The following is a 16835-nucleotide window of genomic DNA, read 5'->3' as shown; positions in this document are numbered from 1 at the left end:
GGTTAGTTATGACTTGCAGAAGTTGAGATCGAGGATGACTTGAATAAGTAAATTCCTGGATACGGGTTATATTGGACTCATGAGTATATGAAAATCGTGGGATGAGTGAGTTCTTATTTGTGAATGATGTAGTGCGCACGGAGTATGAATTCGATAGGTGGTATTAAAGTAGAGTTACTTCTTGGAGTGTTGTTGTGCTAATGGGGCACGTGTCTTTTGGCCCATTTGTGCAGTGTAATGTGGATTTGAACAAATGGGGTGACTCTCGAGAAAGTTCTAATGGATTCAAGAGTTAATATATAACAATTGAAATTTTTTGGCGTATTTGTTTATTGCTAAAATTTGAGATTTAAGTTGGATGTTGTCGAGACTTGTGGCATTTTTTGTATATCATTATGGATTTTATATTTCGGTATCAGGAAAGTGAATGAAACGGCCTTAGACTCAAATAAGGTATTTTCAAAAGTATATTGTTTCGGGTTGTGGCCTATTTGAGGTGAGTATTTTATTTTAACTCAGTGGATGCAGTGGTTGCGTTAATTATTTGTGATAGCTATGCGCTATAAGGGTGCATATATGTGAGGTTTGAGCCAATGTGCGGGCATTGGGGCAGGTATTTGTACTCGAAAGAATGCTTAGGCTTTGATTTGCCTAGAGTTGACTCTTAAGCATAAGGTTATAACGTTTCTCATGTTCTTACCTTTGTTGAGAACTATCAGGGCTACACTTGTGGTTACAACGAGGCTAATTCTCTGAATAAACGGGGTAGTTACTATTTCTGCATTAAATTGCCGATTTGAAGTGTGATAACGGACTTTACACATGCTTACACTATGGCATTTATACCAGTCCAGGAGCATGAGAATCTTATTTCATTATCATATACACGTGTACTTGTTTAATTGCTCTTGTATGATATGCTGGGACTAGAGGCATGTGACCATGCCGGGCGATTCATATTATTGTCACGTGAGTCATCCGTGCCGTGTGTGGGAATTTTATTTCTATGATAATTTATCTGATTTATTAATTTCATTCCTCTGCAATTGTGCACATGCGCCTACGGTTATCCTCGTGACGAAATTTGAGGAGTTGGTTGTAACATTGTGGTTGTGGTGGTGCTTGTTGAACTTGCAATATGGTTCTCTTCCTTGAGACATCTCCCATATTTGGGTACACGGATTGTGCAGTAGTGGCTAGAGCTATATTGTTATGGCGTGTCTGTGGGGTAGTTTTGTTTAATAATATAAGGTCATTGGACCTAGAATGAGTACTATCAGGTTTGAAACGGTATATTCGGGAATATAATATTAAAATTCGGCTTAGAAAGTGATTATGGTTCTGGTTGGGGCGAGAGAGCTCCATTACTTGTTGATCTGATAAGAAGTCTTGAGATTTCTATGTGTTTCTTTCATTATCAGCAGTGTGCAAAAGTTTTAGAACGAGGTTTTGTTTGATATGGGGTTTAATACTATTACCGGGTTACTTTGGAGTAGTTAATGTGATAGAAAATGGTGCTTCGAGTATGCGAGTTATGTAATATGTTAAGTGATTATATATGGGGTTATGGTTATGGCTCAATACAGCTTGTTCAGACTCATACAGCGTGTTGATGTGAGATTTAGGTCTTGAAACGAAATTCTGAATGTTGGAAATTGAATTCCATGGTTTATGGGTTAAGGTTGAAGTAATGATTTTTAATTATGTTGTGTTGTGAGGCCTATACAATTTACACGGAATAGGGTGGCATGGGATCACCCCGGGTACGTGCGTGGTAAGATGGAACAGTGATGTGGTGGCTTGGAAACAACTCATGGCACGTTCGAGGACGAACGTATGTTTAAGTGGGGGAGAATGTAACGACCCGGCCGGTCGTTTTGAGAATTATAACCATGTTCCCCCATTTACTGCTCAATTTATGCCTTACATTTGATTTTTGACTTATCGGGTTAGTTGGTTCGGGTCCGAAAGGATTTCGGAGTGAAATGAGACACTTAGTCTCATAATTGAAAACTTAAGTTAAAATAGTGACCGGATGTCGACTTATGTGTAAACAATCCCGGAATGGAGTTTTGATTATTCCAATAGCTCCGTATGGTTATTTTGGACTTAGGAGCGTGTTTAAAAAATTATTTGGAGGTCCGTAGTAGAATTAGGCTTGAAATGGCGAAAGTTTAATTTTTGGAAAGTTTAACCGAGGGGTTGACTTTTTGATATTGGGGTCGGAATCTGATTCTGGAAATTGGAATAGGTACGTTATGTCATTAATGACTTGTGTGCAAAATTTGAGGTCAATCGGACTTGATTCGGTAGGTTTTGGCATCAAATGTAGAAGTTGGAAATTTCATAATAGACTAAAGTCAAGTGAGTTCGCACAAGACCTAACTTCAAATGATCATAACCCTCATGACACGAAGTGTTATATGGTGTATTACCTATAAAATGAACGATCTTTGAATCTAGTTTCTAACGCTTCAAACCGTTCGTCATCTGGAAAAATACAATTCTGCGACCAATTATGCGATCGCAAAACTGCTTCTGCGACCGCAAAGTTGTCGAAGAATGGACCAGAAGAGCCCAGTTCTGGGCACCAATTTTGCGATCAATTTTGCGGCCCGCATACCCATTCTGCGGTCCATTATGCGATCACAGACCTGCTTTCGGAGGGTTAATTTTTCTATTTTCATAACCCGACCCCATTTTGATAAATAAGTTTTGGGGCTTATTTTAGGACAATTATCTGATGATTTTAGAGAGAAGTGAGAGTGTTATAGAGAGATAAAGTAGATGAAGTGTCTTGTTCATCAAATTCTTGTCCAAGCCTTGAAATCCAACGAGAAATCCCTTAAGTTCTTCATCAAAGAGGTAAGGTTCTAACCCCTGATCTTCAAGGTTAATGATGGGTGATTAAGAGTATAATTCTTGGGAGTAAGAGTATTATTTATACATATCAATAAGGTTTATGGAAAGAGTCTTGAGTTCAAATGGGTAAAGATTGGGTTGAAAATGGTAGAAATCTTCAAAGACTTCAATTGAAGATTTGAGGGTCGAGTTGATGTCGGAATTTGGTGAAATTTATATGGTTGGACTCGTGGTTGGATGGGCATTAGTATTTTGATATGGAATTAATTCCTATAAATTTTGTGGGATGAATCAAATTAATTGTGACTAGATTCGAGCCGTTTGGAAGTTGATACGCGCGTAATGGGATTTCTGGAGCATTGTTTAGCTTGCTCGACATTTGATTCGGCTTGTTCGAGGTAAGTAACTCTTTTAATCTTGGAGCTGAGGGTATGAACCCTGAATATATATATTTCGTGAATTGTTGGGAGGTGATCGCACATGCTAGGTGACAGGCGTATGGGTGTGCACTATAGAAATTGTGACATAATTGATTCTGTGAAATTCTATAGTAAAATGATCTTGGCATTTTCCATGCGGTTTTATGAGTTAAAGAAATTGAGCTGAAAAGCATATTAAAAATCATGTTGAGGCTATGTGCCAGAATTATCGGGACCCACAAAGGTCATATTGCTGTGAATTATTTGTTTAAATTGAAAATTCATACTCAGTCATATTCATTTTATTATATATCATATCTCAGTTTCTGTTGTTATTTATTGATACATCATATCATCATTTTGGGCTATTCTCATGACATTGTGAGCCCATGAGAGAGAGACTGGAGAGATTGATGATTGAGGGAGGCCGAGGGCCTGATTGCGAGAATATTTTTGGTATCGGGAGGCACGCCGCAGCAGGCCATGTTGACTTTATATATATTATACTATTGCACGTGAGTTGGCCTTGTGGATCTATATATTATACTATTGCACGTGAGTTGTCCGTGCTGATCCAGATATTATAGCACGTGAGTTGTCCGTGCAGCACGTGAGTTGTCCGTGCGGATCCAGATATGATATTATAGCATGTGAGTTGTCCGTGCAACACGTGAGTTGTTCGTGCAACACGTGAGTTGTCCGTGCTTATAGCGCTTGGGCTATTGGATCCCCTAATGAGTCTGTACACACCCCCAGTGAGCGCAGTCGACTATAAACAGGGATCGGGCTTCACGCCGCAGCAGGTATTGTATAGCGCTGAGTGATTGAGTGTGTTGAGCATAGTGAGAGAGAATTCGAGATAGTTAGATTGAGTACTCTGAGAGTGTGAGTACATGAGTACAATCTCTGAGATACATTACATTGACATGCACACATGATATATATGCATAGAGATGTGTTTTTCTCGTGCTGTACAGTATCACATTATTCATGATTTCTCACACATGTTGACAGGTGTGCATAGTGATTAATTTGTTTTACACTAGTTATCTGGAAAGAAAATGAGATATTTTATTTATTAATGAAAGGATTTTTGGAGAAAGTTACTGTTTTCAAACTTATTCACATTTTTGGTAACTTCGGTAAATGATTTGGGTTTTCATTAATTTACTTGAAAGGCAGAACTATTTTCAGAAGTCATTATTTAGCTAAGCATTTATTCTCTGAGTTACTTCTGGTATTACTTTTTCAATATTGTTATGAACTATTGTTGATTATGGATGTTGGACTCCGACCTTGGTGGAAGCTCGTCACTACTTTCAACCTAAGACTAGGTTTGTTACTTACTCAGTAAATATGGTCGGTTTTACTGATACTATACTTCTGCACATTGCGTGCAGATGTTGGTTGTTGTTGTTGTGCTTGATGGTTGCGGGACCTGAAGAAGTACTTGTGTTCCTATTGTAGCTGCCTCTTGTTCAGGGTAGACTTAGATTTATAAAAGCTCTGTTTAAATATTATTCAAATAGACTATGTATTTATTTCATTTCCGCTTTGTATACTCTATTCTTAGAAGCTCATGATTTGTACTACCAGTTCTTGGGGGATTTATAAGATTAAGATCTTTATTCACTTAAATTGGTTTAATAATTGTTATTGGAATTTGATTATTGAAAGTTGGCTTACCTAGCGAGTTGGATTAGGTGCCATCACGAGTAGTTGGATTTTGGGTCGTGACAGGCGCGCAACCCGATCCCACCATATAATATCAATATCATAATTCACCCTTATTTCACCATAATAATCCACCCTTATTTCACCTGTTGCGGCGTGCAACCCGATCCCACCGTATAATAACAATATCACAATATAAATATCCTCCCTTATTCCACCACCACCCTTATTTCACCTGTTGCGGCATACAACCCGATCCTCCGTACAATAATTTAAATCAACAACAACAATTCAATAACTAAATTTACTAGAATTTCTACAATCAAGGGTATGAGTACACGGCAACAAGGGAACCACGTAAACTCAAAGAAATACAACAACCTTTACAAAATGACAAGACAAGTAAGGCACATGATAACTAGCAGGCAATCACAACAATTTAGACATGTAGCAAATATGCACATAGTCATAGAAGAACTCAACAATTAAGAGGTAACAAGGCAATACGGAAGGAAATAACTTCAGCTAAGGCATATAAGGGCCAAACAACAATCAAGAGGTACAATAAGTGCTAACAACGGCAAATAGAGCATGTGAGAGTAGCGTAACAACGAGATACCTCATGGTATGACAATTTAATCAAAGGCATGGGAAGAGACGATACAATATAAACCGGTCAATACCACATATAGACCGTGTACCCACTCGTCACTTTGCATACACGGCTTTCACATAACAAGATAGCATAATTAACTCAATTCCTAAGGGGTGGTTTCCCCCACACAAGGTTAGACAAGACACTTACCTCAACTCGGCCAACTCAATAAGCATTTGCGACATCCGGATCGCAATTGCGATGCTCGCAAATGCGACAAACGCATCGCAAAAGTAAAACACTCGACCCATTCTAATAACTCACTCGTTCCAAAACAGAAAAGGAAAATTAAACTTAATTTGTTTTCTTAATCTTTCCTCTTTTTTTTCTTTTCTCATTAATTTTTGTTATTTTCTTTTTTTATCATGGTCTTCTTCCCTACAACCCCAAATGATAATACCCAATTTCATGAAAATCCATAATAAAAATTTACATACTACCACCACCACAAATTATCACAATTTTCTACCTTCCATGAAACCCTTCATTTTTCCCTTTCCTTTTATATTTATTTGAGCTCATTGTTTTTTTCTGATTAGAGGTCCATAGAAAGGATGGAATTAGATTAGTAGTAAAGGGGTGGTCAACCATCAAACTTCATCACCAATGTAGCAATTGTCTCTAAATTTTGGAGCTAAGCCATGGAATTTTGACAGAGAAAAGAAAATAAAGGCAATGAGAAAGAAAAAGAAAAGAAGTAAGAAAGTTTGTATTGATTCTTTAGAGAGAAAGAAAGTAACGTAAATGGAGTTTGCTCTGAAGGTAAATATTGAAAAACATGTGGTGGTTCATGCTGGAATAAGGATGTTGCTGGTGTTATAAAGGAGGGAGGAAGGTGATGAAGATGGAGTAAAGAATGTGAAAAAGTGGTGGAATGGGTTCAATTTTCCTTTTGTTTTTAAATCGGTAAGTTATTAGTATGGGTCGCGTGCATACTAATTAGAAATTGGAGTTTCACTTTTACGACAATCGGTCTTTTTTAAGTTGGGACAAAGCCATTTAACCCCCCTTCCCCCTGAGGGTGAATGTAGCTTATTTTCGATAGCAGAGGGGGCAAATATGACCCTTTTTTCAAAAATAAATAGAATTTATATTAATTTAGTTTTCCTATGGATTCCATTAGAAATTTAGTGAATTCTTCACCATTTCTTATCGAGCTTAATTTATGAAACTCCATCGAAAATCCATTTGGAGTTTCACGGTGAATACATCAAAATGTTCCTGACACGTATGGAATTTTTCAATTCCCAACGAAATTCTAATAGGAACGTCGGTAGAAAAATAGTAAATTTCTAGTAATGGAAGATGAAAGATAAAAATAGGGAGAAAACCTACAATGGACAACACCCATAGAAACTACTTTTTGGTTTAGTTTACCCTAACTATATAAGAGGTTAATGGTTCAAATCTACCAACATACATACTTTTAAGCAGGTAAGGCACAAAATCTTAAACCCAAATGTGATGACCCGATAGGTAATCTTATATTTTAGAACCTAATTCTATGTTTCGAGGTCTCAAAAACCTCATTTTAGCCTTTTTTGATTTGCGTGCGTAGTCCGGGTGTTATTTCGGAAGGCTTATATGTTAAAAACTGATAAAAATAAAAATTTGTGCCTTAAAAATTAATTTGAGTTGACTTCGGGCAATATTTTAAGTAAACAGACTCGGATTCATATTTTGACGGTCCCGGTAGGTCCGTATCGCAATTTGGGACATGGGCTTATCCCCAAAATCGAATTCCGAGGTCGCTAACTCGAGATATGGAATTTTAAAAAACATTAAAAGTTTGAAAGTTTAATAATTTTTAGAATTGACTGATATTTGGTCTTGTTGATACCGAGTCCGTATTTTTGTTTCGGAGCTCGGTACATGTCCATTATTATATTTATGACTTTTTTGTGAAATTTGGTGAGAAACGGAGTTAGTTTGACGCGATTCAGATATTCGGTTGTGAAAATAGATGTTTTAAAATCTTCTTAAAAATTTTATTTGATTTGGTATCCGATTCGTAGTTCTAGGCATTATTTTAAAATTTTGGTTGTACGAGCGAGTTTGTATGATATTTTTGGACTTGTGTGCATGTTTGGTTTGGAGTCCTGAGGGCTCGGGTGAGTTTCGGATAGGCTACGGGTGTTTTGAAACTTAGAAAAAAAATCTTGTTTTTGCTTCAGCTGATATCTGGTGTGTTCTTCTTCGTGTTCGCGAAGGTACTCTCGAGAACGCGAAGAGTGAACTGAGGAGGGAAAGATTTTCTTCATCGCGAACGCGGTAGATTTGTCGCGAACGTGAAGCAATGGGGGCCTTACCCTTCGCGAACGCGACCAGCTTCTCGCGAACGCGAAGCTTTAGGGACCTGGGGGAGGGTCAGTCATTCTTCTACGCAAACGTGTGCATTGGCTCGCGAACACGAAGGCCATGAGGGAGTAGCCTTTGCGAACGTGAAGGAGGACTCGCGAACGAGAAAGCCACTCGGGCTGCTGCACATCGCGAACACGGCAGGCCCTTCGCGAACGCGAAGAAGGCCTGACGCCCAGACCTTAAAACATTTCAAATACGGGATTTTACCCATTTTTCATAAACACTCCATTAGAACTCGGCCTAGGTGCGATTTTGAAGGGAAAACTCAACACCCATTAAATTCCTAACCCTAATCTTTGTTCTTTACTGGTAGACAACTAGGTATGTAGGAAGAATTGGGGCTTTTTACAAATTGGGGATTTAGAATTCAATTTGTGGTCGTATTCCGAAACTAATTATATAATCGGGCTCGGGGGTAACTGGGTAAATGGATTTTGGTCCAAACTTTGGGTTTTGACAAAGCGGGCCCGGGATCGATTTTTGACTTTTTGGAAAAAAGTTTGGAAAATCTAAACTTATGCATAGTAATTGATTCCTTTAGCAATAATTGATATTATTGAGTCATTTGTGGATAGATACGAGTGGTTTGGAGGTGGATTCTAAACTAAAAGTCGTGGTTATGCTTTAAGTTTATTCTTGGGAGCGAGGTAAGTGTCGTGGTTAACCTTGATTTGAGGGAATATTACTTGTTTGTCTATTTGCTATATGTTTAAATGTTAGGGAACAACGTATATGTGAGGTGACGAGTACTTATGCATTGTAGTAGGGTTAAAGTATGCGGGTGGGGTTTTGTTTCATGCAATTATAACTTCCTTTGTTTATATTATCCATGTTTAGACTAGTATTGTTAAATTGATCATTCTTGTCATATTTACGGATCTTTTGGTGATAATCGAGTATTAATTCCAAAGTTGAGGTTGATATTGTGAAACCAAATATTGAAGTAAGGCTTGTACGTGTTATTCTATATCGTTGTTGTTATTTGTTCATTGCATTATGGTATGGGAGAGCGTTAATGCACGAAGGGTGATGCCATGCCATATTTGTGAGTGTTAATGCATGAAGGGTGATGTCGTGCCATATTGTGAGTGTTAATGCATGAAGGGTGATGCCGTACCACATTGTGAGTGTTAATGCACGAAGGGTGATGCCGTACCATGTTATGAGTGTTAATGCACGAAGGGTGATACCACGCCGTTTCTATTAATTTTATGGTGAGGTTGAGAGTAAAAGCACGAAGGGTGATGCCGTGCATTTTTCCTTTACTGTCTTTACTTGTTCGTATTGGTTCATAGTATATTGGTTGTTCAAGTTACCATTCTGCTGCAGTTCTCTATCTCGTATTCCCCTCAGCATGTTCTCCCTCCCAATAGTACATGTTTAGCTGTTATTTGTACATATACTATTAAATTGCACATGTTTGTTATGTAGGTGTCTTGTCATAGCCTCGTCTCTACTTCGTCGAGGGTTAAGCTCGACACTTACCAGTACATGGGGTCGACTGTACTGATATTGCGCTCTTCACTTCCTGTACAGATTTTGGTATTGGTCCTAGCTGATCGAGAGGCCTAGCAGCTCGGACCGGTTCATCGGAGAGTCAAGGTAGATCTGTTGGCATTTGCAGACCTTGAAGTCCTCGTATATCTTTTCTTTGTTTTTTATTTACTGTTTCTTTCGTTCAAACAGTTGTATTTCTTTCAGACTTGTACTTGTAGTAAATCCTTAATGTTCGTGAATTGTGACTCCAGATCCGGGTAGTAGTAATTAAAGAAGTTTTTATATTATTTCGCACTCGCTGTATTTCATTTATCTTATTTGCTGTTATTTACTTAATTGAATAAAGATTGGTTTAATAATTCTCTAACGTCGGCTTGCCGAGTAAGTAGAATGTTAGGCGCCATCACGGTCCCGACAGTGGGAATTATGGGTTGTGACAAGGTGGTATCACAGCACTAGGTTGCCTAGGTCTCACAATTCACGAGCAGGCTTAGTAGAGTCTGGAGGATCGTTACGGAGACGTCTGTGCTTATCTTCCTGAGGCTATAAAGTTTAGGAATAAATTTCACTTATATTCTTCTATGTCGTGTGATTTTTGTTCTCTCAATGCTAATTGAACTCTTCTACACTTATTCTCTCACAGATGGCAGCCAGAGCCTCCAGTGGCAGCTCCTACGAGGGGTAAAGGTCGAGACCGAGGCTGTGCCAGAGGCCGAGGCAGGTCAAAGCTCAGCCCAGAGCTCGAGCAGCAACACCAGTAGTGGAGCCTCAGATAGAGTTTGATGAGGAGTTTACAGCCCAGACTATGCCTGTCGGACCAGCTCTGGTCCCGGAGGGGTTCATTGCCACCCTGGTGCTTCAGGATGCTTTGGTCCACTTGGTGGGCCTTATGGAGAGTGTGGCCCAGACTAGCGCAAACCCCATGGCACCATCTGTCTCTCAAGATGGAGGAGGAGCCTAGATTCATGCTATTCATACTCCGGAGCAGATGGCTCCCCAGTATCAAACTCCAGCCACTCATCCAGTCGGAGTAGTTCAGTCGGTTATTGCGGCACGGACCGGTGATGGGTCAGTTATGTCTTCTGAGGCTTTATGGAGATTAGACAGGTTTACCAAGCTCTTTCCAGTTCACTTCAGTGGTGCTTCTTCAGAGGATCCCCAGGAGTATCTTGACAACTGTCATGATGTGCTACGGAACATGGGTATAGTGGAGACCAATAGGGTGGATTTTGCTGCATTTTAGATGACTGGTTCCGCCAGGAAATGGTGGAGAGATTATTTGTTGACCAGACCAGCTGGATCGCCTTCTCTTACTTGGGATCAGTTCTCTCAGCTCTTTCTAGAGAAGTTTCTCCCTATCACACTGAGAGATGAGCATTGTCGTCAATTCTAGCATCTCCAGTAGGGCAGTATGACTGTTACCTGGTATGAGACCCGATTTGTGGATTTCGCCTGTCATGCTCATCTTATACTTCCTACCGAGAGAGAGAGGGTGAGGAGGTTTATTGACGGACTCGCTCAGCCCATCAGATTGCAGATGGATAAGGAGACTAGGAGTGAGATTTCTTTTCAGGCAGCTGCCAATGTAGCCAGGCGAGTCGAGATGGTTCTTGCTTAGGGAGGTTAGGGGTCTGACAAGAGACCACATCATTCCGGGGGGGTTTAGCGGTGCCTCATATGGAGGCAGGGGTACTTTTGGTAGAGGCCATCCTCCCAGGCCATTTCATTCAGCACTTCAGGCATCCCACGGTGCCTCGGGTGGTCGTGGCCCTCATATGCCTTATTCCGACTAGCTAGCCTACAGTGCACCACCAACTCCTATTAGTGCACCTCCACTCTAGTTTTTATGGTTGTTACTCAGGTCGACAGGGTCAGTTTCAGGGTCAGCAGTCAAAGCTGCACCACCTCTCAGCCAGCCAGAGGCAGGGGTCAGGCAGCCAGAGGTAGAGGCCAGACTATTAGAGGTGGAGGTCAAGCCGTTAGAGGTGGAGGCCAGCCAGTTAGAGGCCTTCCCAAGGACGTAGTTCAGGGTGATGGGGTTATGCTTTTTTTCCAGCCAGGCCTGAGGCTGAGTCATCTGATGCTGTTATCACAGGTACCGTTTCAGTTTGCAGTAGAGATGCTTCAGTTCTATTTGATCCGGATTCTACTTATTCCTACGTGTCATCCTATTTTGCTTCATATTTGGTTGTGCCTCGTGATTCTTTGAGTGCTCATGTGCATGTGTCCTCACCTGTGGGAGATGCTATTGCTGTAGATCGTGTTTATTGTTGTATGTATGGTCACCATTGGGAGTCTTTAGACTATTATAGATCTTCTACTTCTCGATATGGTCAATTTTGATGTCATTTTGGGTATGGATTGGCTGTCACCTTATCACGCTATATTGGATTATCACGCCAAGACAGTGACTTTAGCCTTGCCGGGTTGCCTCGATTAGAGTGGAGAGGGACTCCTGGCTATTATCCCAGCAGGGTTATCTCTTATGTGAAGGCTCTTCATATGGTCGAAAAGGATTGTCTATCTTATTTGGCTTATGTCCGCAATTCTAGTGCGGAGATTCCTTCCATGGATTCGGTGCCAGTTGTTTGTGAGTTCCAAGAGGTGTTTCCTACAGACTTGTTGGGGATTCCTCCGACAGGGATATTGATTTCTGTATTGACTTGGCTCCGGGAACTCAGCCCATTTCCATTCTGCCATACCCTATCATTAGACCTAGTGTATCGCCCTGGGATGCACCCGTGTTGTTCGTGAAGAAGAAAGATGGATCGATGAGGATATGTATAGATTATCGGTAGTTAAACAAAGTCACCATCAAGAACAAGTATCCATTGCCTAGGATTGATGATTTATTCGATCAGCTTCAGGGTGCCAAGGTATTTTCGAAGATTGATTTGAGATCTGGCTACCATCAGTTGAGGATTAAGGCATCTGATGTCCCTAAGATAGATTTTCAGACTCGTTACGGGCATTATAAGTTTCTGGTGATGTCTTTTGGGTTGACAAATGCCCCAGCAGCATTTATGGATTTGATGAACCGAGTGTTCAAGCCTTATTTAGACTCCTTTGTGATTGTGTTTATTGATGATATCTTAATCTACTCCCGCAGTCAAGAGGAGCATGAGCAGTATCTCAGAATTGTACTTCAAACACTGAGAGCCAACCAGTTGTATGCTAAATTTTCAAAGTGCGAGTTTTAGTTGGATTCAGTTTCTTTCTTATGGCACGTTGTATCAGCAGAGGGTATTCAAGTAGATCCTAAGAAGATTGAGGTAGTTCAAAACTGGCCTAGACACACTTCAACTACAGAGATCAAGAGTTTCTTGGGTTTGGCGGGCTATTACCGTCGATTTATGGAGGGGTTTTCATCTATAGCAGCCGCGTTCACTAGGTTGACCCAGAAGGGTGCCCCGTTCAGATGGTTAGACGAGTGTGAGGCGAGCGTTCATAAGCTCAAGACTGCTTTGACTAAAGTGTCGGTGTTGGTGTTGCCCACAGGTTCAGGATCTTATACGGTATATTGTGATGCGTCCTGTGTTGGGCTCGATGCGGTATTGATGCAGGAGGGCAGGGTGATTGCCTATGCGTCACGGCAGTTGAAGGTTCATGAGAAGAATTACCCTGTCCATGACTTAGAGTTGGCAGCCATTGTTCATGCGCTGAAGATTTGGATGCACTATCTTTATGGTGTGTCGGGTGAGGTTTTCACGGATCATCGGAGCCTTCAGTATTTGTTCAAGCAAAAGGATCTCAATTTGAGGCAGAGGAGGTGGTCGGAACTATTGAAAGACTATGATATAACTATTTTGTACCACCCCGGGAAGGCCAATGTGGTGACCGACGCCTTGAGCAGAAAGGCAGCGAGTATGGGCAGCCTTGCATTCATTCCAGTCAGTGAAAGGCCGCTTGCATTAGATGTTCAGACTTTAGCCAACCAGTTTGTGAGGTTGGATATTTCGGTGCCCAGTCGTGTTCTAGCTTGTACAGTCGCTCGGTCTTCTTTGTCTGAGCGCATCAGAGATCAGCAGTATAACGACTCTCATTTGTTGGTCCTTAGGGACACAATGTGGCATGGTGGTGCCAAGCAGGTTACTATTGAAGATGACGAAGTTTTGAGGATGCAAAGTCGTGTTTATGTACCTAATGTGGATGGACTTCGTGAGTTGGTTCTTGAAGAGGCCCACAGTTCCCGGTATTCTATTCACCCGGGCGCTGCCAAGATGTATCAGGACTTGCGGCAGCATTATTGGTCGAGGAGGATGAAGAAGTATATAGTTGTATATGTAGCTCGGTGTCTAAATTTTCATCAAGTAAAGTATGAGCATCAGAGAAAAATAGCTGGTTTTTGCTTCAACTGATATATGGTATATTCTTCTTCGCGTTCGCGAAGGTACTCTCGCGAACGTGAATAGTGAACTGGGCTGGGGAAGATGGGTCGCGAACGCAGTAGATGGGTTGCCAACGCGGTATATGGGTCACGAACGCAAACCAATGGGGGCCTTACCCTTCGCGAACGCGACCAGCTTCTCGCGAACACGAAGTTTAGGGACTTGGGGGAGGGTCAGTCATTCTTCTACGCGAACTCGTGCATTGGCTCGCAAACGCAAAGGCCAGGGGGAAGCAGCCTTTGCGAATGTGAAGGAGGACATACGAACGCGAAAGCCACTCAGGCTGCTGCACATCGCGAACGCGGCAGGCCCTTCGCGAATGCGAAGAAGGCTTGACACCCAGACCTTAAAACATTTCAAAAATAGAATTTTACCCATTTTTCATAAACTCTCCATTAGAGATCGGCCTAGGTGCGATTTTGAAGGGAAAACTCAACACCAATTCATATGTTTGTACTCTTTAAATCCTCGCCCTAATCTTTGTTCTTTCATGGTAGAAACTAGGGATTTAGGAAGAATTGGGGGGTTTTGCAAATTGAGGATTTAGACCTCTATTTGAGGTCGGATTCTAAAACAAATTATATAATCGGGCTCGGGGTGAATGGCTAAATGGATTTTGGTCTGAACTTCGAGTTTTGACCAAGCGGGTCCGGGGTCGATTTTTGACCTTTTGGGGGAAAGTTTGGGAAAACTAAATTTATCCATATTAATTGATTCTTTTAGCAATAATTGATATTATTGAGTGGTTTGTGGATAGATATGAGTGGTTTGGAGGTGGATTCTAAAGGAAAAGCCGTGGTTGAGCCTTGAGTTTGGTCTTCAGAGCGAGGTAAGTGTCGTGGTTAACCTTGACTTGAGGGAATAGGACTTGTTTTTCTATTTGCTATATGTTTAAATGTTGGGGAACAACGTATATGCGAGGTGACGGGTACTTATGCGTTGTAGTTGGGTTAAAGTATGCGGGTGGGGTTTGATTTCCTGCAATTATAGCTTCCTTTGTTCATATTATCCATTGTTAGGCTAGTATTGTTAAATTGATCATTCTTATCATGTTTACGGATCTTTTGGTGATAACTGAATATTGATTCCGAAGTTGAGGTTGATATTGTGGAACCAAATATTAAAGTAAGGCTTGTACTTGTTATTCTATCTCTCTGTTGTTATTTGTTCATTGCATTATGGTAAGGGAGAGCGTTAATGCACGAAGGGCGATGCCGTGCCATATTATGAGTGTTAATGCATGAAGGGTGATGCCGTGTCATATTGTGAGTGTTAATGCACGAAGGGTGATGCCGTGCCACATTGTGAGTGTTAATGCACGAAGGGTGATGCCGTGCCATGTTATGAGAGTTAATGCACGAAGGGTGATGTCGTGCCGTTTCTATTGATTTTATGGTGAGGTTGAGAGTAAAAGCTCGAAGGGTGATGCCGTGCATTTTTCCTTTACTGTATTTATTTGTTCTTATTGGTTTATAGTATATTGGTTGTTCAAGTTACCATTCTGCTGCAGTTCTCTATCTCGTATTCCCCTCAGCATGTTCCCCCTTCCAATAGTACATGTTTAGTTGTTATTTGTACATATACTGTTAAATTGCACAGGTTTGTTATGTAGGTGTCTTGTCATAGCCTCGTCACTACTTCGTCAAGGTTAAGCTCGATACTTACCAGTACATGGGGTCAGTTGTACTGATATTGCACTCTGCACTTCCTGTGCATATTTAGGTATTGGTCCCAGCTGATCGAGAGACGTAGCAGCTCAGACCGGTTCATCGGAGACTCAAGGTAGATCTGTTGGCGTTCGCAGACCTTGAAGTCCCCGTCTATCTTTTCTTTATTTTTTCTTTATTGTTTCTTTCGTTCAAATAGTTATATTTATTTCAGGCTTGTACTTGTAGTAAATCGTAGAAGTTCGTGAATTGTGACTCCAAATCCGGATAGTAGTAATTAATGAAGGTTTTATATTATTCTGCACTCACTGTATTTTATTTTATCTTATTTGCTGTTATTTACTGAATTGAATAAAGATTGATTTAATAATTCTCTAACGTCGGCTTGCCTAGCAAGTGGAATGTTAGGCGCCATCACGGTCCAGGCGGTGAGAATTTCGGGTCATGACAACAACATGCATGCAACTACAAGGATTTGAACCCACAACCTCTCTTAGAAAATAATGGAACTTAACAAAGAGACCTAATGAGTTATATGTGTCAAACATTTTCATTTTATCTATTTATTCGATAGTTCGAACCATGAAAATGACATTTTAGTTTTTCAAAAATTTGTGCATAATAGAGACTACAACTACACTCAAAACTAAGTCAAAGAGGCACAAGATTCCATGAGAATATAATAAGATTAGAAAAGTATGTTCTTCATATGATATCTCCATAAAGGTGGAAGTGTCTTGAAGAGGTTGGAATACGGTGGCTAACTTATAACAACAACCCAATTGACCATTTTGAGTTTTAGCACTCCGTTCCTTAATTTAGGACTTCCTATAGGTTGGAAAAGGCTCGGGATCATTTCAGTATACTTGCATGCTAATTGAAACTTTAAAGTTCAAAAAGTTGACATAGGTCCTCGATTTGAAAAAAATGAGCTTTATGCATTTCGAGATCTAAGTTAGATATGTGTAGTATTTTTGGATGTTTACGCATGCACTAATTAAGACTCGAGGGCCTCAGAGGTATTGCGATGCATTTGAAAGAAAGTTGGAAAAGCTAATATTTGCTGGTTCAATTTTTTTGCATCGCGATCAGATGCACCATGGGTTGCTATCGCGAAGAACGAGCAATTGGGATTGTGGTATCATGGTCTAGCTCGCATTTACGCAAACCTGGAGCTAGGCCATTTGGCCTTTATAATCACATGGCTCCCTATCACGGTTTGCGCAGGGTAACTGGATACTATGTTTCACGAAGAGGGCTGATTGCTATTGCGATTTGCATTTTAGCTTAAAGGGTACTTAAACATCTAATT

At 40.7% G+C, this 16835-nt stretch overlaps 1 protein-coding gene across 1 annotated transcript; it reads left to right on the top strand.

Annotated features, from left to right (window-relative positions):
• Positions 1-13334: 13334 nt before the first annotated feature.
• On the top strand, positions 13335-15771 carry LOC138902762 (uncharacterized). Its single transcript, XM_070190659.1, has 3 exons — positions 13335-13660; positions 15579-15638; positions 15738-15771. The coding sequence occupies exons 1-3, from the start codon at positions 13335-13337 to the stop codon at positions 15769-15771; spliced, it is 420 nt and encodes a 139-aa protein (XP_070046760.1).
• Positions 15772-16835: the final 1064 nt, after the last annotated feature.

This window comes from Nicotiana tomentosiformis, chromosome 12 (genome assembly GCF_000390325.3).
Source record: "Nicotiana tomentosiformis chromosome 12, ASM39032v3, whole genome shotgun sequence".
Lineage (NCBI taxonomy): Eukaryota > Viridiplantae > Streptophyta > Magnoliopsida > Solanales > Solanaceae > Nicotiana > Nicotiana tomentosiformis.
This window is presented reverse-complemented; position numbering and strand designations above follow the sequence as displayed.

Coding starts and splice junctions, on each gene's coding strand:
- LOC138902762 (XM_070190659.1), top strand. CDS start 13,335: ATGGGCAGCCTTGCATTCATTCCAGTCAGTGAAAGGCCGCTTGCATTA. Junction 13,661..15,578: donor GAAGAGGCCCACAGTTCCCG/GTATTCTATTCA, acceptor GTGCATATTTAG/GTATTGGTCCCAGCTGATCG. Junction 15,639..15,737: donor CGGTTCATCGGAGACTCAAG/GTAGATCTGTTG, acceptor TATTTATTTCAG/GCTTGTACTTGTAGTAAATC.